The sequence below is a fragment of the Ambystoma mexicanum genome, chromosome 6q (genome assembly GCF_040938575.1).
Source record: "Ambystoma mexicanum isolate Mex_15411 chromosome 6q, UKY_AmexF1_1, whole genome shotgun sequence".
Classification (NCBI taxonomy): domain Eukaryota; kingdom Metazoa; phylum Chordata; class Amphibia; order Caudata; family Ambystomatidae; genus Ambystoma; species Ambystoma mexicanum.
The window spans coordinates 271,834,964-271,852,278 of NC_090937.1; the positions used below are offsets into that span (position 1 = coordinate 271,834,964).

Sequence of the window (17,315 nt, forward strand, 5' to 3'; positions counted from 1 at the left end):
CATGGGCGCTCGTCCGATGCCACTCCTAGGAACAGAGCAGGCGGGTGAACGAGTTTCAAGGTGGGACTGGTGTCAACCAGTTAAGTGGCCTACAGTTTATCCATCAGCAGCACAGGGCATGTTTCCCCTGCTACCTAGACAGTGTGCTCCGGCCCCAGCATCCCCCAGCCACTCCGTCAACATCCCCTGCCACCGCTTCTGCCTCTGAAGACAGGTTCTTCGAAAAGTTCCTGGCGCTGATGCGAACCCCCCAGATGGGGGCCATCCTACAGGATGCAGTCAGGGACTTGCTCCCCCCGGTCAACCCACCGGCGCCCATAGTCATTCCTCCCATGTCTCCGGCACCACAGGCCCCAGCGCAGCCCCCGCTGCGCCTGCCAGCTCCTTAGATTCCAGCTACCCTGCCTCCCACAGCTCAGGCGGTCTCCACGCCGTCGTCAGCAAAGGCCTTCCACGACAGGCTTGCAGGTTTGGCAGAATATCTGGGTCTTCCTCAACCTGAGGTAGAGCAGCCCGAGGAGGGGGTCTTGCCAAAAGTCTTCACCCTAAGACCCCCTACCAAGACGGGTATCCCGATGCAGAAGGACGTAGTGGCTTTGGCCAAGAAGGGGTGGCTCAAGCCTCACTCGGCCCAACCTGTCAATTGCCACCTCGATGCCAAGTATAGACATATGGAAGGGGATACACTATTGTTATCAACGCACCCCCAGCCGCATTCTTCAGTGATCGCTGCAGCGTCACTGTACTCTAAGTCTCAGTCGTCCTCGGCCACCTCGTCCTCGGCACTGCTAGGCAAGGAGGAGAAGATCTCAGAGGCATACGGGAAGAATCTGTACTCCAATGCCTCCCTGCACCTGCGTCAGGCCAACGCGGATGCCATGCTGGCAGCCAACAACCAGAGGTTGTGACTGGAAATAGCTGACTTCCTTCCGGAACTTCCGGTGCAGAGCCAGGCCTGCTTCAAGGCGGGTCTAGGAGAATCCAGGCTGGTAGCGCAGGACATCATGGAGTCAAACATGGCCCATATCAATACCTCTTGATGGGCCATCTGCATGGCCACAGACATGAGAAGCACGGCCTGGCTTTGGGCTACTAAGTTTAACCCTGACATCCAGGATCGCATATTGGACCTTCTGTTAGAGGGTAGTGACCTCTTCCATTCTACCACTGACCAGGAATTAGATAAAAAAGAACAGCTCGCAAAATACAAAGTCTTTATCCTGACAAAGGCCACACCCAAGTCGTACACCCAGTCGCATCAACGCCCCGACAAAGGGCGGGCGTTTGGTGGGTTCCTGGGATTCCAGGAACAGAGGTCAAGACAACCTGACCGCTAGCCGAGTCAGCACCGGCGCAAGCAACAAAAAGGGGGGGAGCAAGGGCTTCTTCCAGCCCCCCTCCTCAGCAGCAGCCTCAGACAGTAAAAAGGCATGACGCGTCCCTTCAAGTCCATTTGTCTCCAGCGGGTGGCAGGCTTGCCTCTCACGTGCATTTCTTGCCCCAGAACTTTGCAGACTCCTTGGATCCTCTCGGTAGTATCCAGGGCGTACCGCCTACCGATACCTCCCTCTCCTCCCCTCCACTCCCACAGATTGGGACGGCAATTCTGGTGGCAGAGATCCGTTCGCTTGTTGAGAACCGAGCAGTGGAAGAAGTACCAGCCTCCCAGAGAGGATTAGGCTTCTATACCAGGATTTTCGCCATTCAAAAGAACAAGGCTGGCCTGAGAGTTGTGTTGGACCTATCCACCCTCAACCTCTCCCTCCTTCTTCAGAGATTCAAGATGGTTACGCCAGCACTCATTGCGGAGACACTAGACTAGGGAGACTGGATGTGCTCCCTGGATCTAAAGGACGCCTACCTACACGATTTGGTAGCCTCATTGCTCCTTCCTACGCTTCAGGATCATGGGCTGTCATTTCCAGTACAAGGTGCTAGCCTTTGGCCTCAACTCAGCCCCCAGGGTATTTACCAGACTCATGAATGCAGTGGTGCCCATCCCAGGGACACCATGTCTACCTGTACCTAGACGACTGGCTCGTCAGGGCGAGATCCCCAAAGGGGGTTAGCCACCCTTCCTCCATGCTTATGAACACACTCCACAACCTGGGGTTTACTATCAACCTCAAGAAGTCTCAGCTACAGCCCACGCAGAGCATCACCTTCCTGGGCCTCATCTGGGATACGAGCTCCAAGAAGGTATTTCCCTCAGAGGACAAGATTACGGCCCTCAAGTGGGCCACTACGCACTTGCATACCAGAGCAGTGACCTCGACTTGGTGGTACCAACACCTATTGGGTATCATGGCAGTGGTCCTTCTGGCCGTGACACACACGAGGCTCAGGATGAGGAGATTACAGCTGCACTTCGCAGCCTCATTGAATCAGGAGAAGGGCTGCCAAACAGAGCTGGTCAGCATACCTCCTTCTCTCCTTTCGGACCTCATGTGGTGGTCCTAGGACTGCAACCTGCCAACGGGAAAGTCCTTCCGGCAGCCGTCCCCGCAGGTCACCATCACTACAGACTCCTCCTTTGAGGGCTGGGGAGCTACTTTGGACAGCCACAGCGTCCACAGAGTCTGGACCCGGCAGGAGTCGCATATCAACTGGCTGCAGCTCAGGGCCATTTGGCTAGCCCTCAGGGCCTTCCTTAAGCTCATTGCAGGCAGGACCATCCTTATCCAGACCGACAGCTCCACCAACATGTACTACGTCAACAAGCAGGGGGGGTAACAGGTCCCCTCCACTGTGCAGCCTAGCGGTCAGCATGTGGGAATGGGCCCTGGAAAATAATCTCTACCTCACGGCCGTCCACCTTCCGAGGGAAGGCCAACTTGGAAGCGGACAGGTTCAGCAGGCTGGGAGCAGACAATTACTAATGGCAATTGAACGACCAGGTGCTGCAGGTGGTCTTCAACACATGGGGCCATCCTCGGTGGATCTGTTCGCCTCCTGGAAGAACAGGAAGTGCCATCAATTTGCGTCTTGTCAGGGGCTGAGCCCCGGCTCCCTGGGAGACGCATTGAAGATTCAATGGGAAGGCATGACAGCATATGCCTTTCCTCCCACACCCCTGATCCCCATGGTACTCCGCAAGATGAAGGAAGCTTGTCACCTCAGCATCATCTTGATAGCTCCTTGGTGGCCAGCGAGACCGTGGTTCTCTGAACTGCTCAGCCTCACAGACAGACCACTCATTCACTTTCCGCTGGGTCCAGCACTTCTCCTGTCCCAGCAGGGGGGCAGGGTCCACCACCCAGCACCTCAGAAGTCAACCCTTGCAGCGTGGTTCCTGAGCAGATCACCCTCAAGAACCTGAGCCTGTCACAGGCTAACCTGGAGATCATTCAGGGGGCGCCAAGAGCAAGGCTACCAGGAGCCAATATAAAAGCAAATGCAGCAGGTTCTGTCACTGGGCAGACTCTAATGCCCTTTATGTGTACGCTGGACGATGTGCTCTTCTTCTCGGCGTACCTTGCACGTTCAGGTGGACACATGTTGCACTTACCTGGCAGTCATAGGGGCCTACAGAAATTTGGAGGAGGAGGTCTTCTCCTCCTCCAACCCGATTGGCAAGAAACATCTGGCGGCATTGTCCAGGCACCCCGTGTGGGACCTCAATGTGGTGGTGGGCGCTTTGGCGCACAAACCATTTGAGCCACCAGCGTCCGCAGACATCAGGCTGGTCACCATTAAGACTGCTTTGTTGGTGTTACTTACCTCTGCTGGCAGAGTCAGCGAGATCCAGACTATGGTGGCCTCAGAACCGTACACCACTTTTCACAGGGATAAGGTGGTCCTGCAGACTCGCACGGCGTTCCTACCTAAGGTACCCTCTGCCTTGGGGGGCGTGGCTTGGACGCCATGTGAAAGGACGTGCCTGAACGGGAGCTCCCGCTTATCCGAACATTATCCGGCTGAATCCGCGCAACGGCCGCTACGATGTGGCATAGACGGTGATGACTGTAAATGCGAGGCTTGGCTGCACATGTGGGTGCATTCTCATACGGGATTGTGCAGCGCTTGTGTACTCAGGAGCCGCGTGAAGTTTTAGGGCCGGAGCTTCGCCGGCAGACAAAATGGCTGCCGTCGCTTGATGTTGGGACAAAGGATCGGGGACCGGGATTCTGGAGGCGATTCCCTCAGTTCACGTTCAGCGCGATCCAGCGAGAGCAAGCCTGACTGGAGGTAGCCGAAACTGTGTGGCGACGGGGGGACATAGTGCCCCCAGGCCTGGGGCCTAAGCGAGATCGAAGGGACGCTCCTGATCGAAGATATGTCGAGCAAGCTCCTGAGGGCGAAGAATAAACAGCCCACGCTCGACGAATTTGCCAAGACATCGCCTGGCACCGAGGGGACCAGGAGCAAAGAGAAGGCCCAGCCCAAGGAGATGGCCGCAGGAGGAACGAACCAGGAGGTCCTGGCAGCGATCGCTGATCTGAAGGCGACATGGGAGACCAAACTCCAACTTGCGGTGGCCGAACTGAAAACTGCGATGGAACTTCAGGTCGGGGCGGTACAGGAGGATGTGAACCTCCTGAGGCAAGATGTGCGAACCCTGGCCGAGCGCACAGAGTCCCTGGAGAAGGAGATGGGCCCGACTGTGGCGGAATGCACCGCGCACAAACGAGAGATCCATGCCCTGGTGCAGAGGGTAGGCAACCTGGAAAGCAGGGCTGAAGAGGCAGAAGGTCGGGCCCGCAGAAACAACATCCGGATTGTGGGCCTACCGGAGGGAGCTGAGGGCCAGAATCCCACAGATTTTATTGAGACTTTGCTGCTGCAGGAGATCACCGGAGGTGCCCTAACGCAGGGATTTGCAGTGGAGAGGGCACATAGGGCCCTGATCAGAAGGCCACCGCCGGGTAATCCGCCCAGGCCCGTGATCGCCAAGATCCTCAACTACAAAGACCGGGAGAAGATTCTGGAACATTTTCGTAAAGGGGGCACCATACGGCGAGGGGAGGCAACCATCACTGCTTACCCCGACTACACTCTACAAGTGCAGCGCAGTCGGATGAACTTTGGGGCGGTCAAAAGGCGCCTGCGGACGGCCGGTTTCAAGTATATGTTACTCTACCCAGCCAAACTTAAGGTCTTCTTCAAGGCTAAGACGCTGTTTTTCGACACCCCTGAGGAGGCCATGGAATGGCTCGATGCGCAGAACTGCCCTCAGGAGCCTGATGAGCAGATGGCGGACGGAGCAGGGAGAGTTAAGTGAAACAGTGGGCCCGGCGGACTTTGAACATTTGGACTGGAATATAGTCTTTGCCACTTTGTGATGGGGATGCACTTTTTAACTGTTTCGAACATGGTCCGCGAGCGCGGATATAAATGTGTAGGGGGTATCCGAGGGCCGTTTTATTCGTACCCCAGTGTGTGGTTAGGTTAGTCACTGTGTGGGGTGTGACACCCTGTCGGGTTCTCTACACGGGCTTCCGAAGAGAACCGAACACGGGGATGCCTGAGATCCAGGGATGGAGCTGGGCAGTTGGTTGGGTTAGGGGGGTGGGGGGTGTTAGTTGTTATGTGAGCCTGGGGAAGAAACTGAGAAGGGATGTAGTCGGGACTGGGGGGAGGCGATCAGACCAGAGGGGGAAGTGGGAGCTACGGATAAATCATGGGAGACCTTAAGGTATTGACATGGAATGTTAGAGGGTTGAATAGCTACCTGAAGCGTAATAAGGTCATGTTGTATTTGAAGAGGCAGAGGATAGACGTGGCCTTGTTACAGGAGACGCATTTGACACGGGATAAACTTGAAATGGTGCGGAGAAAATGGAGGGGGACAGTGGTTGGATCCACATTCTCTGCGTATGCCAGGGGTGTGCTGGTTTGGGTTGCACCACATGTCCCGTTCAAGCTCTTGGGGGAGGTTGTGGAGTCGGACGGGCGGCTGGCCATGGTTCGGGGGCTTGTGGAAGGTAGAGTTGTCTGTATCATAAACACTTATGCGCCCAACCAGGACACAGCGACTTACTTTAAGACACTGTGCGCGAGACTCGGTGAAGGGATGGGGAGCACAGTAATCTGGGGTGGAGACTTTAATTGTGTGCTTAACCCCAGGGAGGACAGGTCGGATGACAAAATGGTTAGGCCCAGCCCAGCGGCCAAAGTGTTGCAGTCGCTGCTAACGGATCTAGGCCTGGTAGACGTGTGGAGAGCGAGACACCCGGGTGGGAGGCAGTATTCGCACTATTCGGCTCCGCACCAACTGCACACGAGGCTCGACTACTTTTTTGCCACTCCAGACATTCTTACGGAGTGTGAACAGATTGACTACAGGGCGAGGGTCCTCTCGGACCACTCGCCCCTAATCATGCATTGGCGGCTGCGCCCCCCACGTGCACGGATTCCAACATGGCGCCTTCGGGCGGAAGCGCTACGGGATCCGGTATTCAAGGAGGACATGAGGGAGGAGATAGCCGCGTACTTTGAGTCGAACACAGGGAGTGTCAAGTCGGCTGGTACTTTGTGGGAGGCTTTTAAGGTGGTGATGAGGGGAGTTGCTATCGCGAAGTCCAAGGGATTAATGGGCGGAATCCTGACCGACCTGCGAGAGGCCGAGATCGAGCTGGAAAAAGAATTGGAGAAGGGTGGGACCGATATGGAAGTAGTTACTGAGCTGCAGCAGCGGTGCTCTGGGCATTGGGACAGACTTTGTAATCTGAATTATACGAAGTACATTGAGAGGTTGCATGCGGGTGGGGACAAGACAGGCAGGCTCCTCGCTTGGCTATATAAGAGCGAAACCCCTAGGGCTCCGATCCGATCGGTCATCACCGAAGGGGGTGCGGAGATCGATACGCAAGAAGGGGTAAATGGGGCATTCGCAGAATACTACCAAACATTGTATGAAGATCGGGAAGGGGGGAGCCGAGAGGAGATAGATGAAGTACTCGGGGATATAGGCCTGCCCAGAATCAGCGATGAAGAGCGAGAGGAGATGGATGCTCCGATCACTCTGGAAGAGCTCAGAGAGATAGTGCGACAGCTGCCCACTTGCAAGGCCCCGGGGGCGGACGGGTTCCCCAGCGAGTTTTATAAGGCGTATGGGGAGGAGGTACTCCCACCCATGCTGGACATGTTTAATGAGGCGTTTGAGCTGGGACAGCTACCAGAATCACTCAGGGAAGCGGTCATAGTGCCACTCCCCAAGCACAATACACCGGGACACGGTTGCGGCTCCTATCGACCCTTGTCGATGCTGAACCAGGACAGCAAGATCCTAACAGCTGTCTTGGCGGCTAGAATGAGGAGAGTGATAGGCAAGCTGATTCACCCTGACCAGACGGGCTATGTCCCGGACAGGAACATTACCCACAACCATAGACGCCTACACAGAGTGGTCGAATGGGGATGTAGCAAAGACGGCGAAATGGCGATAGTGGCGCTGGATGCGGTCAAGGCATTCGACTCTGTTCGTTGGCCGTGGCTGTTGGCGGCACTGGATCACTTCGGAATGGGGCCAGGGTACAGGAGGTGGGCCGAATTATTATATAGCGCGCCTCTAGCCAGAGTTTGTACGGGGGCAGTAGTGTCGGATAGGTGGCAGTTAGGTAGAGGCACCAGGCAGGGATGTCCTTGGTCCCCAATGTTGTACATCCTGGCCCTTGAGCCCTTGGCAATTTACCTCCGGCAACAGTATGACCCGGTGGGCATAGAGGTGGGGGGGGAGAGCCATCTGATATCCCTGTATGCCGACGATATGCTGTTGTACCTCCAATACCCTGAAGAGAACTTGCAATATGTCTTGGAGGTGATGGAGAGGTTTGCTTGGCTTTCTGGCATAGCGGTCAACCCTCGGAAATCCACTCTGTTCCCGCTGGGCGGCTATGTGGGGATACCGACTGAGAGGTTGCCAGTATTGCGAATCCCATGGGCGACAAGCACCTTTCGGTACCTTGGCATAGACGTATACCACACGACCGGGGAGGAACACAGGCACAATACTGAATTGGCAGTGGGGAGGATCGAGAAGTGCATGAGGTTTTGGGAGAAACTACCCTTAGCGATGATGGGCCGGGGCGCTATGCTTAAGATGGTCGTGCTACCTAGGCTGTTGCATTATTTCAATAACATTCCATACATGATACCCAAGGGGTTTTTTGCTAGACTACATAGGGTATGTAGAGATTTCTTATGGCAGGGCACGCGTAACAGGGTCGCATTGTGGAAATTGCAGAAGGCTTATGAGAAAGGCGGCGTGAGGCTGCCGAACTTTGAGGCCTACTACGTGGCAGCGCAGCTGCAGTACGTGGCCAAGTGGCTTTCGGACGACGAAACCCCGGAACATAGACTGTTGGGAAAGGACTGCTTCCCCTTCTACCTGCGAGAGATTATTTGGGTATCCAGCACATGGATGAGGGGGCGTCCTAAGATGCTAGCGTTGGGCAGGAACATGTGGCGAAGAGCCTGCCGGATGATGGGGGATCCCCTGCCGTGCATGCCGCAGCTGCCGCTGGTGGCCTTGGCAAGGGAAGACGGGCAGCTTAGGGCCATCCTGCGAACATACTGGGAGTCAGTGGGGCTGGTCACTTTGGGTGACATTTGGCAGGATGGGGCCTTGGCGGAGTTCGCAGATCTAGAGGCGGGGGCGGGGCTGCATGCGGGGCAATACATGACGTTCCACAGAGTGGTCAGGGAGGTCCGGAGCACTTGGCCCGAGACCGTATTGGCTGACGAGCCGGATGCGACGCTGGAGATTATGTATGACGCATCCGAGGGCGGGCATGAGGTCTCCAGGCTGTACGAGATGCTGATGGCAAAGGTTGGGAAGGATTTGGGGTACCTGAGGTTGGAATGGGAAACAGAGATGGGGGCCCCGATGGCGGATGGGCAGTGGGAGCGCGCCCTGGGGTACCACAAAAAAGTATCGAGGAATGCCAGGTTTAAACAGATACAACTATATATCACGCATAGGGCATACATGACCCCCCTGAGAATTTCCAGATTTCGAGACGCTGGGCGCCAGGCGTGTCCCAAGTGTAACACAGAGAACGCTGATATGATTCACATGTTCTGGGCCTGCCCTGTGATTGCAACCTACTGGAGTGAAGTGGCGCAGAAGCTGGCAGGGAGGGGCATTGTACTTAAGACAGATTCGGCCTGGGCCTGTTTGCTTGGAGGGTACCCCAGGGCGCGCAAGCTTCGGCACGTGGAGAAGCTTAAAGATTTGGCTTATGTACTTGCCAAACGCAGAATAGCCATGGGATGGAAGAATTGTCAGAGGCCGCGGGTGGAGGTATGGTGGCGTGACCTCCAGAAATGGGCTGCCGCCGAGACGACAGCATGGTGGGAGGCCAGCAGGGCGGGAGGGGAGGAAGAGGTGAGCTCCCTCACGGCATGGAGGGTGCTATTGGCTGAACTGTTTAGTACGGGGTCGACCTCGGCTGGATCTGAGAGCGACGGAACCCCACCACACGGAACGGACAATGATGGTGGACACCCTACAGGCTCATAGGGGGGAGGGAAGGGGATTGTTAAGTTAATTCTGTTCTGTTTTTTCTTTCTTTTCTTTTTCATATCTGTTGTTTGGCCTTTGTTGTGGCTTGATGTGTTCTATTTATGTTCTGTTGCACTGTGTGGTCGTTATAAAATAAAATACATTTTTAAAAAAAAAAAGGTACCCTCTGCCTTCCATATAAACAAGGAAATAGTCTTACCTGCGATCTTCGCTGACCCCAAGGACGAGGCTCAGAGAGTCTTGCACTTTCTGGATGTCAGACGCGCTCTGCAATTCTATCTGGACAGGACCAAGGGCTTCCGCAAGTCAGACGCACTTTTTGTCACCTTTTGAAGGCTCCAGACCCGGTTATCAGGCATCAAAGGCTTCTACTGCACGGTGGATGGTTGCGGCCATCAAAGAGGCCTATGAGGGGCAGCACAAGCCACTGCCAGGCAACATGCACGCTTACTTGGTCGGAGCCAAGGCCACAGCCATCACCTTCCAACAGCAGGTTCCGTGGTAAGTCATAAGCAGGGCGGCTACCTGGGACACCCCTTTGGCTTTCTGTAAGCACTACTGTTTGGACACCAACTCTAGATCAGACGTGCAGCCTTTGGACAGGCGGTTCTAAGGAACTTATTTACTTAGGAAGGGTCTCCTCTCCACCCTGGGTGCTACATTCAGTTGTAATCGTCCATGCAGTATGGAGGAAAGGGGACGGGACGTAAGAGTAATTATGAGTTACTCACTGTAGTGACTAATGTATTCTTAGTCCTTAGTCCCCTTTCCTCCATACGTCCCACCATCCTCCCCCCCTAATAATACTGGTGTCATTAGGCAATGTTAAATATTGTCGACGCGTCAATGGGGACTGAGGAGTGGCGCCGGGGGCGGAGTCAGGGTAGCGCATGCTCCCAGGGCTGCACCCCCGTGCATTTTAATTTAAATTTAAAGGGGAAGGTTTTTTTCTGGTGAAAAAGGTTCTGTATTCCGTCCCTTGGAGGGGACACCCATGCATTATGGAGGAAAGGGGACTAAGAGTACGTTAGACACTACGGTGAGTAGCTCATCATTTATATTCCCGATTTGTACCAATCATTTGTATTGCCAGGTTTCACAATCTCAGTATACTTCCAGTTTGAAAACCTCAATATACTGCACTGAACAATCCAATCTTACCCTCCAATATCATGGAGAACTGTCCGCTGTTGGAGAAACCCTACGAGCAAAGATCAAACTGAAAAGACAAAAGGCATATCTCTACACCGCATAAAATATAATGGCAAGGATTGTGATGTTGTTTGGGGCGCCATCGCACTGAGACATGGCTGGCTTTCCAAATGAGCAATAAGTAGCATTAATAGATGAGGCATTTTCTAACGCTGCAGTACATGTAATGTCATAGGAGAAAAACGCTTTCAAAATCTATTTAGGTGCATTGAATGCAGCAGTCCGACTTGGCCATCAACACCTGCCAAAATTAATGCACAGGAAAATATAATGGTTACTAATCTTGAAAATCTAATGAATGATACAGCTTTTAAAGATCTATTTTTTAATTAAGCGATAGGGACTTGTAGCTTCCTTTATGGCCATACTTTCTTGCTGCTCTTCTCCTATCATAACCTGTTCTTCATGTTACAGGCAAGAATTTGTAGCCGCCTATGTGAATTATGTCTTCAACCTGTCAGTGCATGAGTCATTTGGTGCTTTCTCAAGTGGCTTCTTGAAGGTGTGTGGAGGGAAAGTGCTAGAACTCTTTCAGCCTTCGGAACTGAGGGCCATGGTTGTGGGGAACAGCAACTACAACTGGCAGGAACTGGAGGAGGTAAGAATATAACCCATGCCTGATATTGTTTCCACTAGAGATTAGCTGTGAGTGTGCCTGAGAGAACTGTTATTTGCGACACGATTATGGATACACTCTAGTGAGTCAGTATGAGAACACCATTGATTGTTGGCCAAGATGGTTAATCAGTAATTTTGTCTTCAGTTTCTCCTTTTCTATGGACAACTTCTAAGCTGCGAGTTTTTTTTACAATTTTTTTTGTTTGGCACCTTTTAAAGTAATGCATATTTTACGATGTAAATGACTGGTATCAGTGGACGAAGTGGGTGGGAGCGGCGCTCCTCTAATTTTTTAAGTAAAATTTTACTTTGAAAACAAACCGTTCCGGAATGGTTTTGTTTTCAAATAAAAGTATAGGAAGCAGTTTAAACTTGCACTGCACTGAACGTTCCCTTAAACAGCAGGCGCATTTGTTTTGGTGTTTGTATTGTGCGCGGGAGTGGGCGTGGCGATGGGGTTTGTGGGGAGGGGGAAAGACCTGCAGGGAACATAGTTCCACTGCTTCTTTTCATGCACTTCGATCACTGACTGGTATGAACAAAGACCTTACTGCGCTTTGCTGACTTGCCAACAAATGGGACTTGCCAAGTTGTGAAACCTCTGGAGCAAAACGCCTCCACTAATGTCAGCAGTATGATGGAACATGCAAATTTGTAATCACTGAACCCCTTCTGTGCTAATTTTGAAATAAAGTATCACTATTTTTATTCACTCCCTGCTGCAGAAGCTGGCTCGACAATGTTAGGCTCTTACCGCCATTAACTGATATACTCATGTTACTAATTTATGGTCGATAATAAACCTTGGTAACTCTACTCTGAATAGAGAAAAAGATTGCATTTAATGCAACTTAGGAACTTTTTCACTTAACTCTGTTCTTATGAAACTTTTACTTCCAGTTTGCATCCTGAGTATTTATCCTAATTATCACAAACAGTTTTTTTTCCCATCAAAATGTGCCTATAGATTTCTTTGCTGGAATTCGGTGCGAGTGTAACAAGATACATTCAGCTCCCATGGTATCCTTAAGGGTGCCAATTTCTTTCATTGTCCAGGTTAATGGAGATTTTTCAGAAATCCTCTGATGAGGTGTTGAAGAAGTCCAACCCAGTGGTGTCAAAAGAGTGCCATTAAGTTAATCTCCGTAGTGTTGCAGAGCAGTAAGGCTTTGCTTCTGGGAGGGGAACAGGCTGGAACCGAAGTACAATTAGACCCAGATATATACACATAATATGCTATAAACGTATATGCATATTTCTGAGGCTTGTGAATATGTGTAGATGTGCATGCTTTGCATAGACTACCATCTAGTGGTTTGTCTGGATTGGTGCAATTTGTTTACTTTCAAAGTAAAAAGGGCATCAGCATGGGAATTCCAGTCACATTCGCACTATACTTATCCTACATGTACAGGTACCCATGTTTTCTCATGCTTCAATATCCTCAGATTGTGTTTTCTTTTGCCGTCCGTTATCTAATCCTAATAAGAATTGTGATGAATCCCCAGATGTCGTCACTTCTCCCCTAGGGGGAGCACCTTCCCATGACGCCATGCGCCATGGAGGTGAGGCCACTACCTGATAGTCCCTCTGGGGGTGGTACTCAGCGGGTTGATCTCTTGGGGAGGAAAACCCCCAATGGACTATTGATGACCTAGGGAGAACATGGTATCCCCATAACCCACCTTACGCTGACACACCTTCCAACCCCCATCACACCAACATTATCCCTAACATACTGGGACGAGGAAGAGTTTAGGCTCCACAAAGGAAGAGTATCCCATAAGTAATGAGATGGAGAGGAGCGGAGCCCTGCAGATGGCCCCGCAGATGCAAAGTGAGCATTCTAGTTACATCAGAGGAAGTACGAATCAACCTGTCAATAAAAGCGAAGATGGACAACCAGTGTTGTCAATTCGGCGCTCGAGGAGCCACGGTCAGGGGAGCGGAGCATCGAGAGGTGGAAACGCTGCAGACTGTGATGTGCGGGAAGTGGACATGGCGTCCTGTGCAGGTCTCAAGTCAGAAGACCTACCTAAAGGCTGGCAAAGTACAAGTTCGAGTACACAAACGAGGTGTACTGCATGGTCTTGGAGAGATCCGACGAAAGCAAGGGACCAGAACCGGCAGACCCATCCCAGCGTCCCAGAGAGCCACAGAACCCCTGAGAAGCAAGCAGTAAAAAAGAGATGCCCATCCCAAGCAAGACTTTTGCGAACCAGAGTGAAAGGTACGCGAGTTACTGGAAAGGGGTTAAGAACCCCAGAGGGCTGTGGCTACCACGAGTTTGGGACAGAGTTGAAGTCTCCCTGCGGGGGCCAGCAAGAGAACCCATTGGACTGTGAGACCAGTGGGGGTAACCATGAGAAGGGAATTCTTGAAAAGGAGTTAGCAGGGGGGCCCTAAACTGAAATTGCAGATTAAGGAGGGAGACAGAGGACGTCTTCCTCATCCTGGTTGACAAGAGGACAAGTGGGAGCAGCAAAAAAGGGGCATAGACCCATACAAACAATAATACATAAAATACCTGAGACCAGGACTATACTTGGCAGTTTTGTGAACCAGGCTGGTTCAAGCCAGAGGAAGAGAGATATACCCCCTGGAACTGTGTACTGTGCGATCAAGACTCAGAAGGGCCTGGGGAAGGGAGTCATTCCCCCAACGTCTGTGAAGTGTGACAAAAGCCTAAGAAGCACCTTTTTTAATTTATTTGTGTTTTAGCACAGAAACGATTAAACACAATTTTGACTTTTTTTTTTAAATGTTTATTTCTGAACAAGGCAGGGTAATAACAATACAAATTTTTATCAATACCTGTTATGCATCACAGTAAAAAAACATGTATTTTCACTCTCCCCACCCTCCTTGAGTTTGTCGGCTGTCTCAAGGGTCTCCCTCTTTATTCCTGTTCCTGTGGGATATCTCCGTTCTCCAGGACCCTCCTGGCCAGCTAGGGTTTGTAAATCAGGGCTGGGAAGTCTCGAACAAATTCAAGAACAGGGTTCCAAACGTTCCGGAAGCGGTGAAGGAGCCCCGCTCTAGCTGCTGTCACCTTTTCTGTGATTAGCACACCCCACAGTTTCACTCACCAGAGGGGCAGGAGCAGACACTCTGCGGACTTCCATGTGCGGGCCACCACAATTCTACCCGCCAGTAGGCATTGGGGCAGCAGTTTGGCTTTGGGGCCTGGTCTTGGGTAGGTCCCGGGAACCGGGACGCCCAGGAGAATGGGTTTGGGGTCCAAGGGGAGCCTCGTTTACGTGATTTCAGCGATGGCTGCTAAGCACTGACAATACAACAACCACACAGAGACGTAGAGCCATTTAACGACGTGATGACCAGGCTCTTAAGAACACATTCTGGACAATCCTTTGACAAAAAATCAAACACGTCTACCTGTTATCCCTTCATGTACTCACCAGGTCATATCAACCTAGTACTTTTAGCAAATAGGTACTAAGTCACCACAAAACACCATAACTGCAAAAAAATATATCAATCACAATTTTATTTCATATAAATCACAATTCATCGTATTAATAAAAACAAATTAAAAATAGAAAACATTCCTAAAAGCCTTTTACAATAATTCTCATAAAAAACAATTACCATACATAAGACAACCTGTGTTGTGCTCAACCCTGTGACATCCTGCCTATACAAAGCTAAATCATGTACAGTACAATAAAGGACATCATCCTACCTCAAACAAAATGGTCAGTAGCTCACGGGTTCCCTTTAACTAAGGAATACCACATGTAAAGTATACCATCTACTCCATACAATCCTACCCCATTCAGTGCTACCCTGGGCTGAGTACCAACTCAATTTACAATATTTTTCATGTATTGTCATTAACTCACAATACCCTTAATTGCCCAACATGTTTCGTTCTCCACAATTTAGTTTGTCACAATGCTTCAGAACTTCATCAGGGGGACCATCTGTACCCTTAAACCATCTCACTACCTCTATGGTTGGTTCAACACTATTAAACTCCTCACGCTAAGTGATGTTCAAACAATACAGTAAAAAATATGCCACACAATTCTTGACCTGGAGAAACAAAAAGAAGGGGAAAATAACAAGAAACAACAGTCAGTAATAAACACTTTGCTGTTGTTCTACCTAGTCGGTACCTAAGTTTACCAAACTAAGGCTTACCGTGTCGTATTTCCACACAGTTGCTAGACAACGGTTGTTAAAGGGGAGGGTCCCAACAACTTTGTCGGACCACTCAATGCCTGAAAAACACAAAAACAGAAAAAAACTCAAACGATGTTCAATCTAAACATGGGGCTCCTCATCATCAAATCTTGATACACTTGGTATATTAGTTGTTCTTCCTACTCCGAGGTTGTATTCTGTTTCAACTACAACCAAATCTTCGCCTCATACTCATCCTGTGTATACACAACTGATTGCACTGTCTGTACTCACAACTGAACTCGTGTAGAACTCTGTTACTCTTTATTTCGATACATCTTTAAGTATCTGCCATATCTACTAATAGGGCACACTGTATTGTCTTAATTTCTATAATAGCATACTAACACTCCACATCACCATTACCTCTTCTTGACGGAGGTTTTGTTATCTTTGTTGTTCGCTCACCTGCCTCGGGATCAGACTCTCCTGTCACCGTGTTCGAGTAATACTGCCTCCAGACACCAAAATGGTGCTTCAAATCGGCCGCATCTAACTTATCACATCGGGGATTCCTGTAGTTCAAAGTACACCATCGGCCCCACCGTTAAACATAATGGCGCGTATCAGCTTCCATGCCCAATCACCTATTGCCTCATTGTTATCAAAGCACACAGGCCTTCACTTACCGACGTACTGGTCGATGTTATTCCCGTCTATCTCCTGCAGAACCGTGGCTCACACTAACGATGCCCGTGGAGTGTTCTATACATCCGTATGCATCACATCACGTGAACGCTTCTCGTGTCACGTGTGGCACATCACGTCTAGTCTTCCTTGGAACATGAACTCCTTCCTGTACTGGAAACGAATGACTCACACCAGTCTTCTCGACCGTGACGTGGATTCTCATCTCCCTGCCTTGCGGTAAAAGCCTGTGCTTTCGCTAAAATTAATTCTGTATCTTCTGTGATCACTAATTCGTGGGCAGTTATCTAGCCATCATCGTATTGTCGATTACTCATTCGACTCGATACTCAAGCCTGAGAAAACTGAAATGTGGGTTGTGATTACAACACTTCATCACACCGGATCTTTCTACTAGATGTCATCGGTGGTAGTCACTCCCGTTATGATCCACTGTCAAAAGGGTACCCAGTGTCTCATGAAATATAACGCCTTCAGTCTGTGAGTGCGTGTGTACAGATCTCACCAACCCAGTACTATCTACCAATTAGTATCTGTATTGGTGTATACCACCATTGTATCATATGTACCTGTGTCATGTTAATAGTCGACACACAGTCAGCACTGACTCCAGAAGCTTTGGACTTTTGGACAAGTCCACCACATGTGGAAGAAGGATCCTATCTGACCACATTGTCTCCAGCAGGCTAGGTCAAGAGTACGGTTCATATGGTGGAGTCTTAGAGGGGGATAGTACCAACGCAGTAGGATTTTGTATGCGCATTCTCTATTCGTGACGCAGGCGGATGACGATTGTGCGCGGATCCAAATGTCCACCCAAGATTGGTCCTCTATAGGGTGGCCCAGGTCTACTTCCTATTGTGCCATGGATCGGGATTTCGAGATAAGAAAGTCCTTCTGGAGGTGCTTGTAGAGCACGGATATCCTGCCCCGGATTGGTAGTTCCTTGAGAGTTAGTTCTATAGCTGTGGGAAGGCGAGTTGCTGCTTCCCGTGTCTGTGGGTGGGAGCACCAGTGGCGTAGTTGGAAGTATGTAAATCAGTCCTTTTCCTGCAGTTGGAAGATTTCCTTGCATCGTTCATAGGTATGGGGTTGTCCTCCTTCAAAGAGCTGCCCCACAGTCTCCAGTCTTCCTGCAATCCAGTTTTTTAAGTTTGGGGGGGCT

The 17,315-nt window shown here is 50.8% G+C and overlaps 1 protein-coding gene across 2 annotated transcripts in view; it reads left to right on the forward strand.

Moving 5' to 3' along the window:
* The window catches only part of HERC3 (HECT and RLD domain containing E3 ubiquitin protein ligase 3), a 1,960,519-nt gene that overhangs the window by 1,816,790 nt on the left and 126,414 nt on the right, over positions 1 to 17,315 (forward strand). For both annotated transcript variants that reach the window (XM_069630741.1, XM_069630742.1), the window contains one exon: positions 11,093 to 11,276. In XM_069630741.1, coding sequence (XP_069486842.1) covers positions 11,093 to 11,276 — 184 coding nt within the window. The remainder of the gene's footprint in view (positions 1 to 11,092; positions 11,277 to 17,315) is intronic.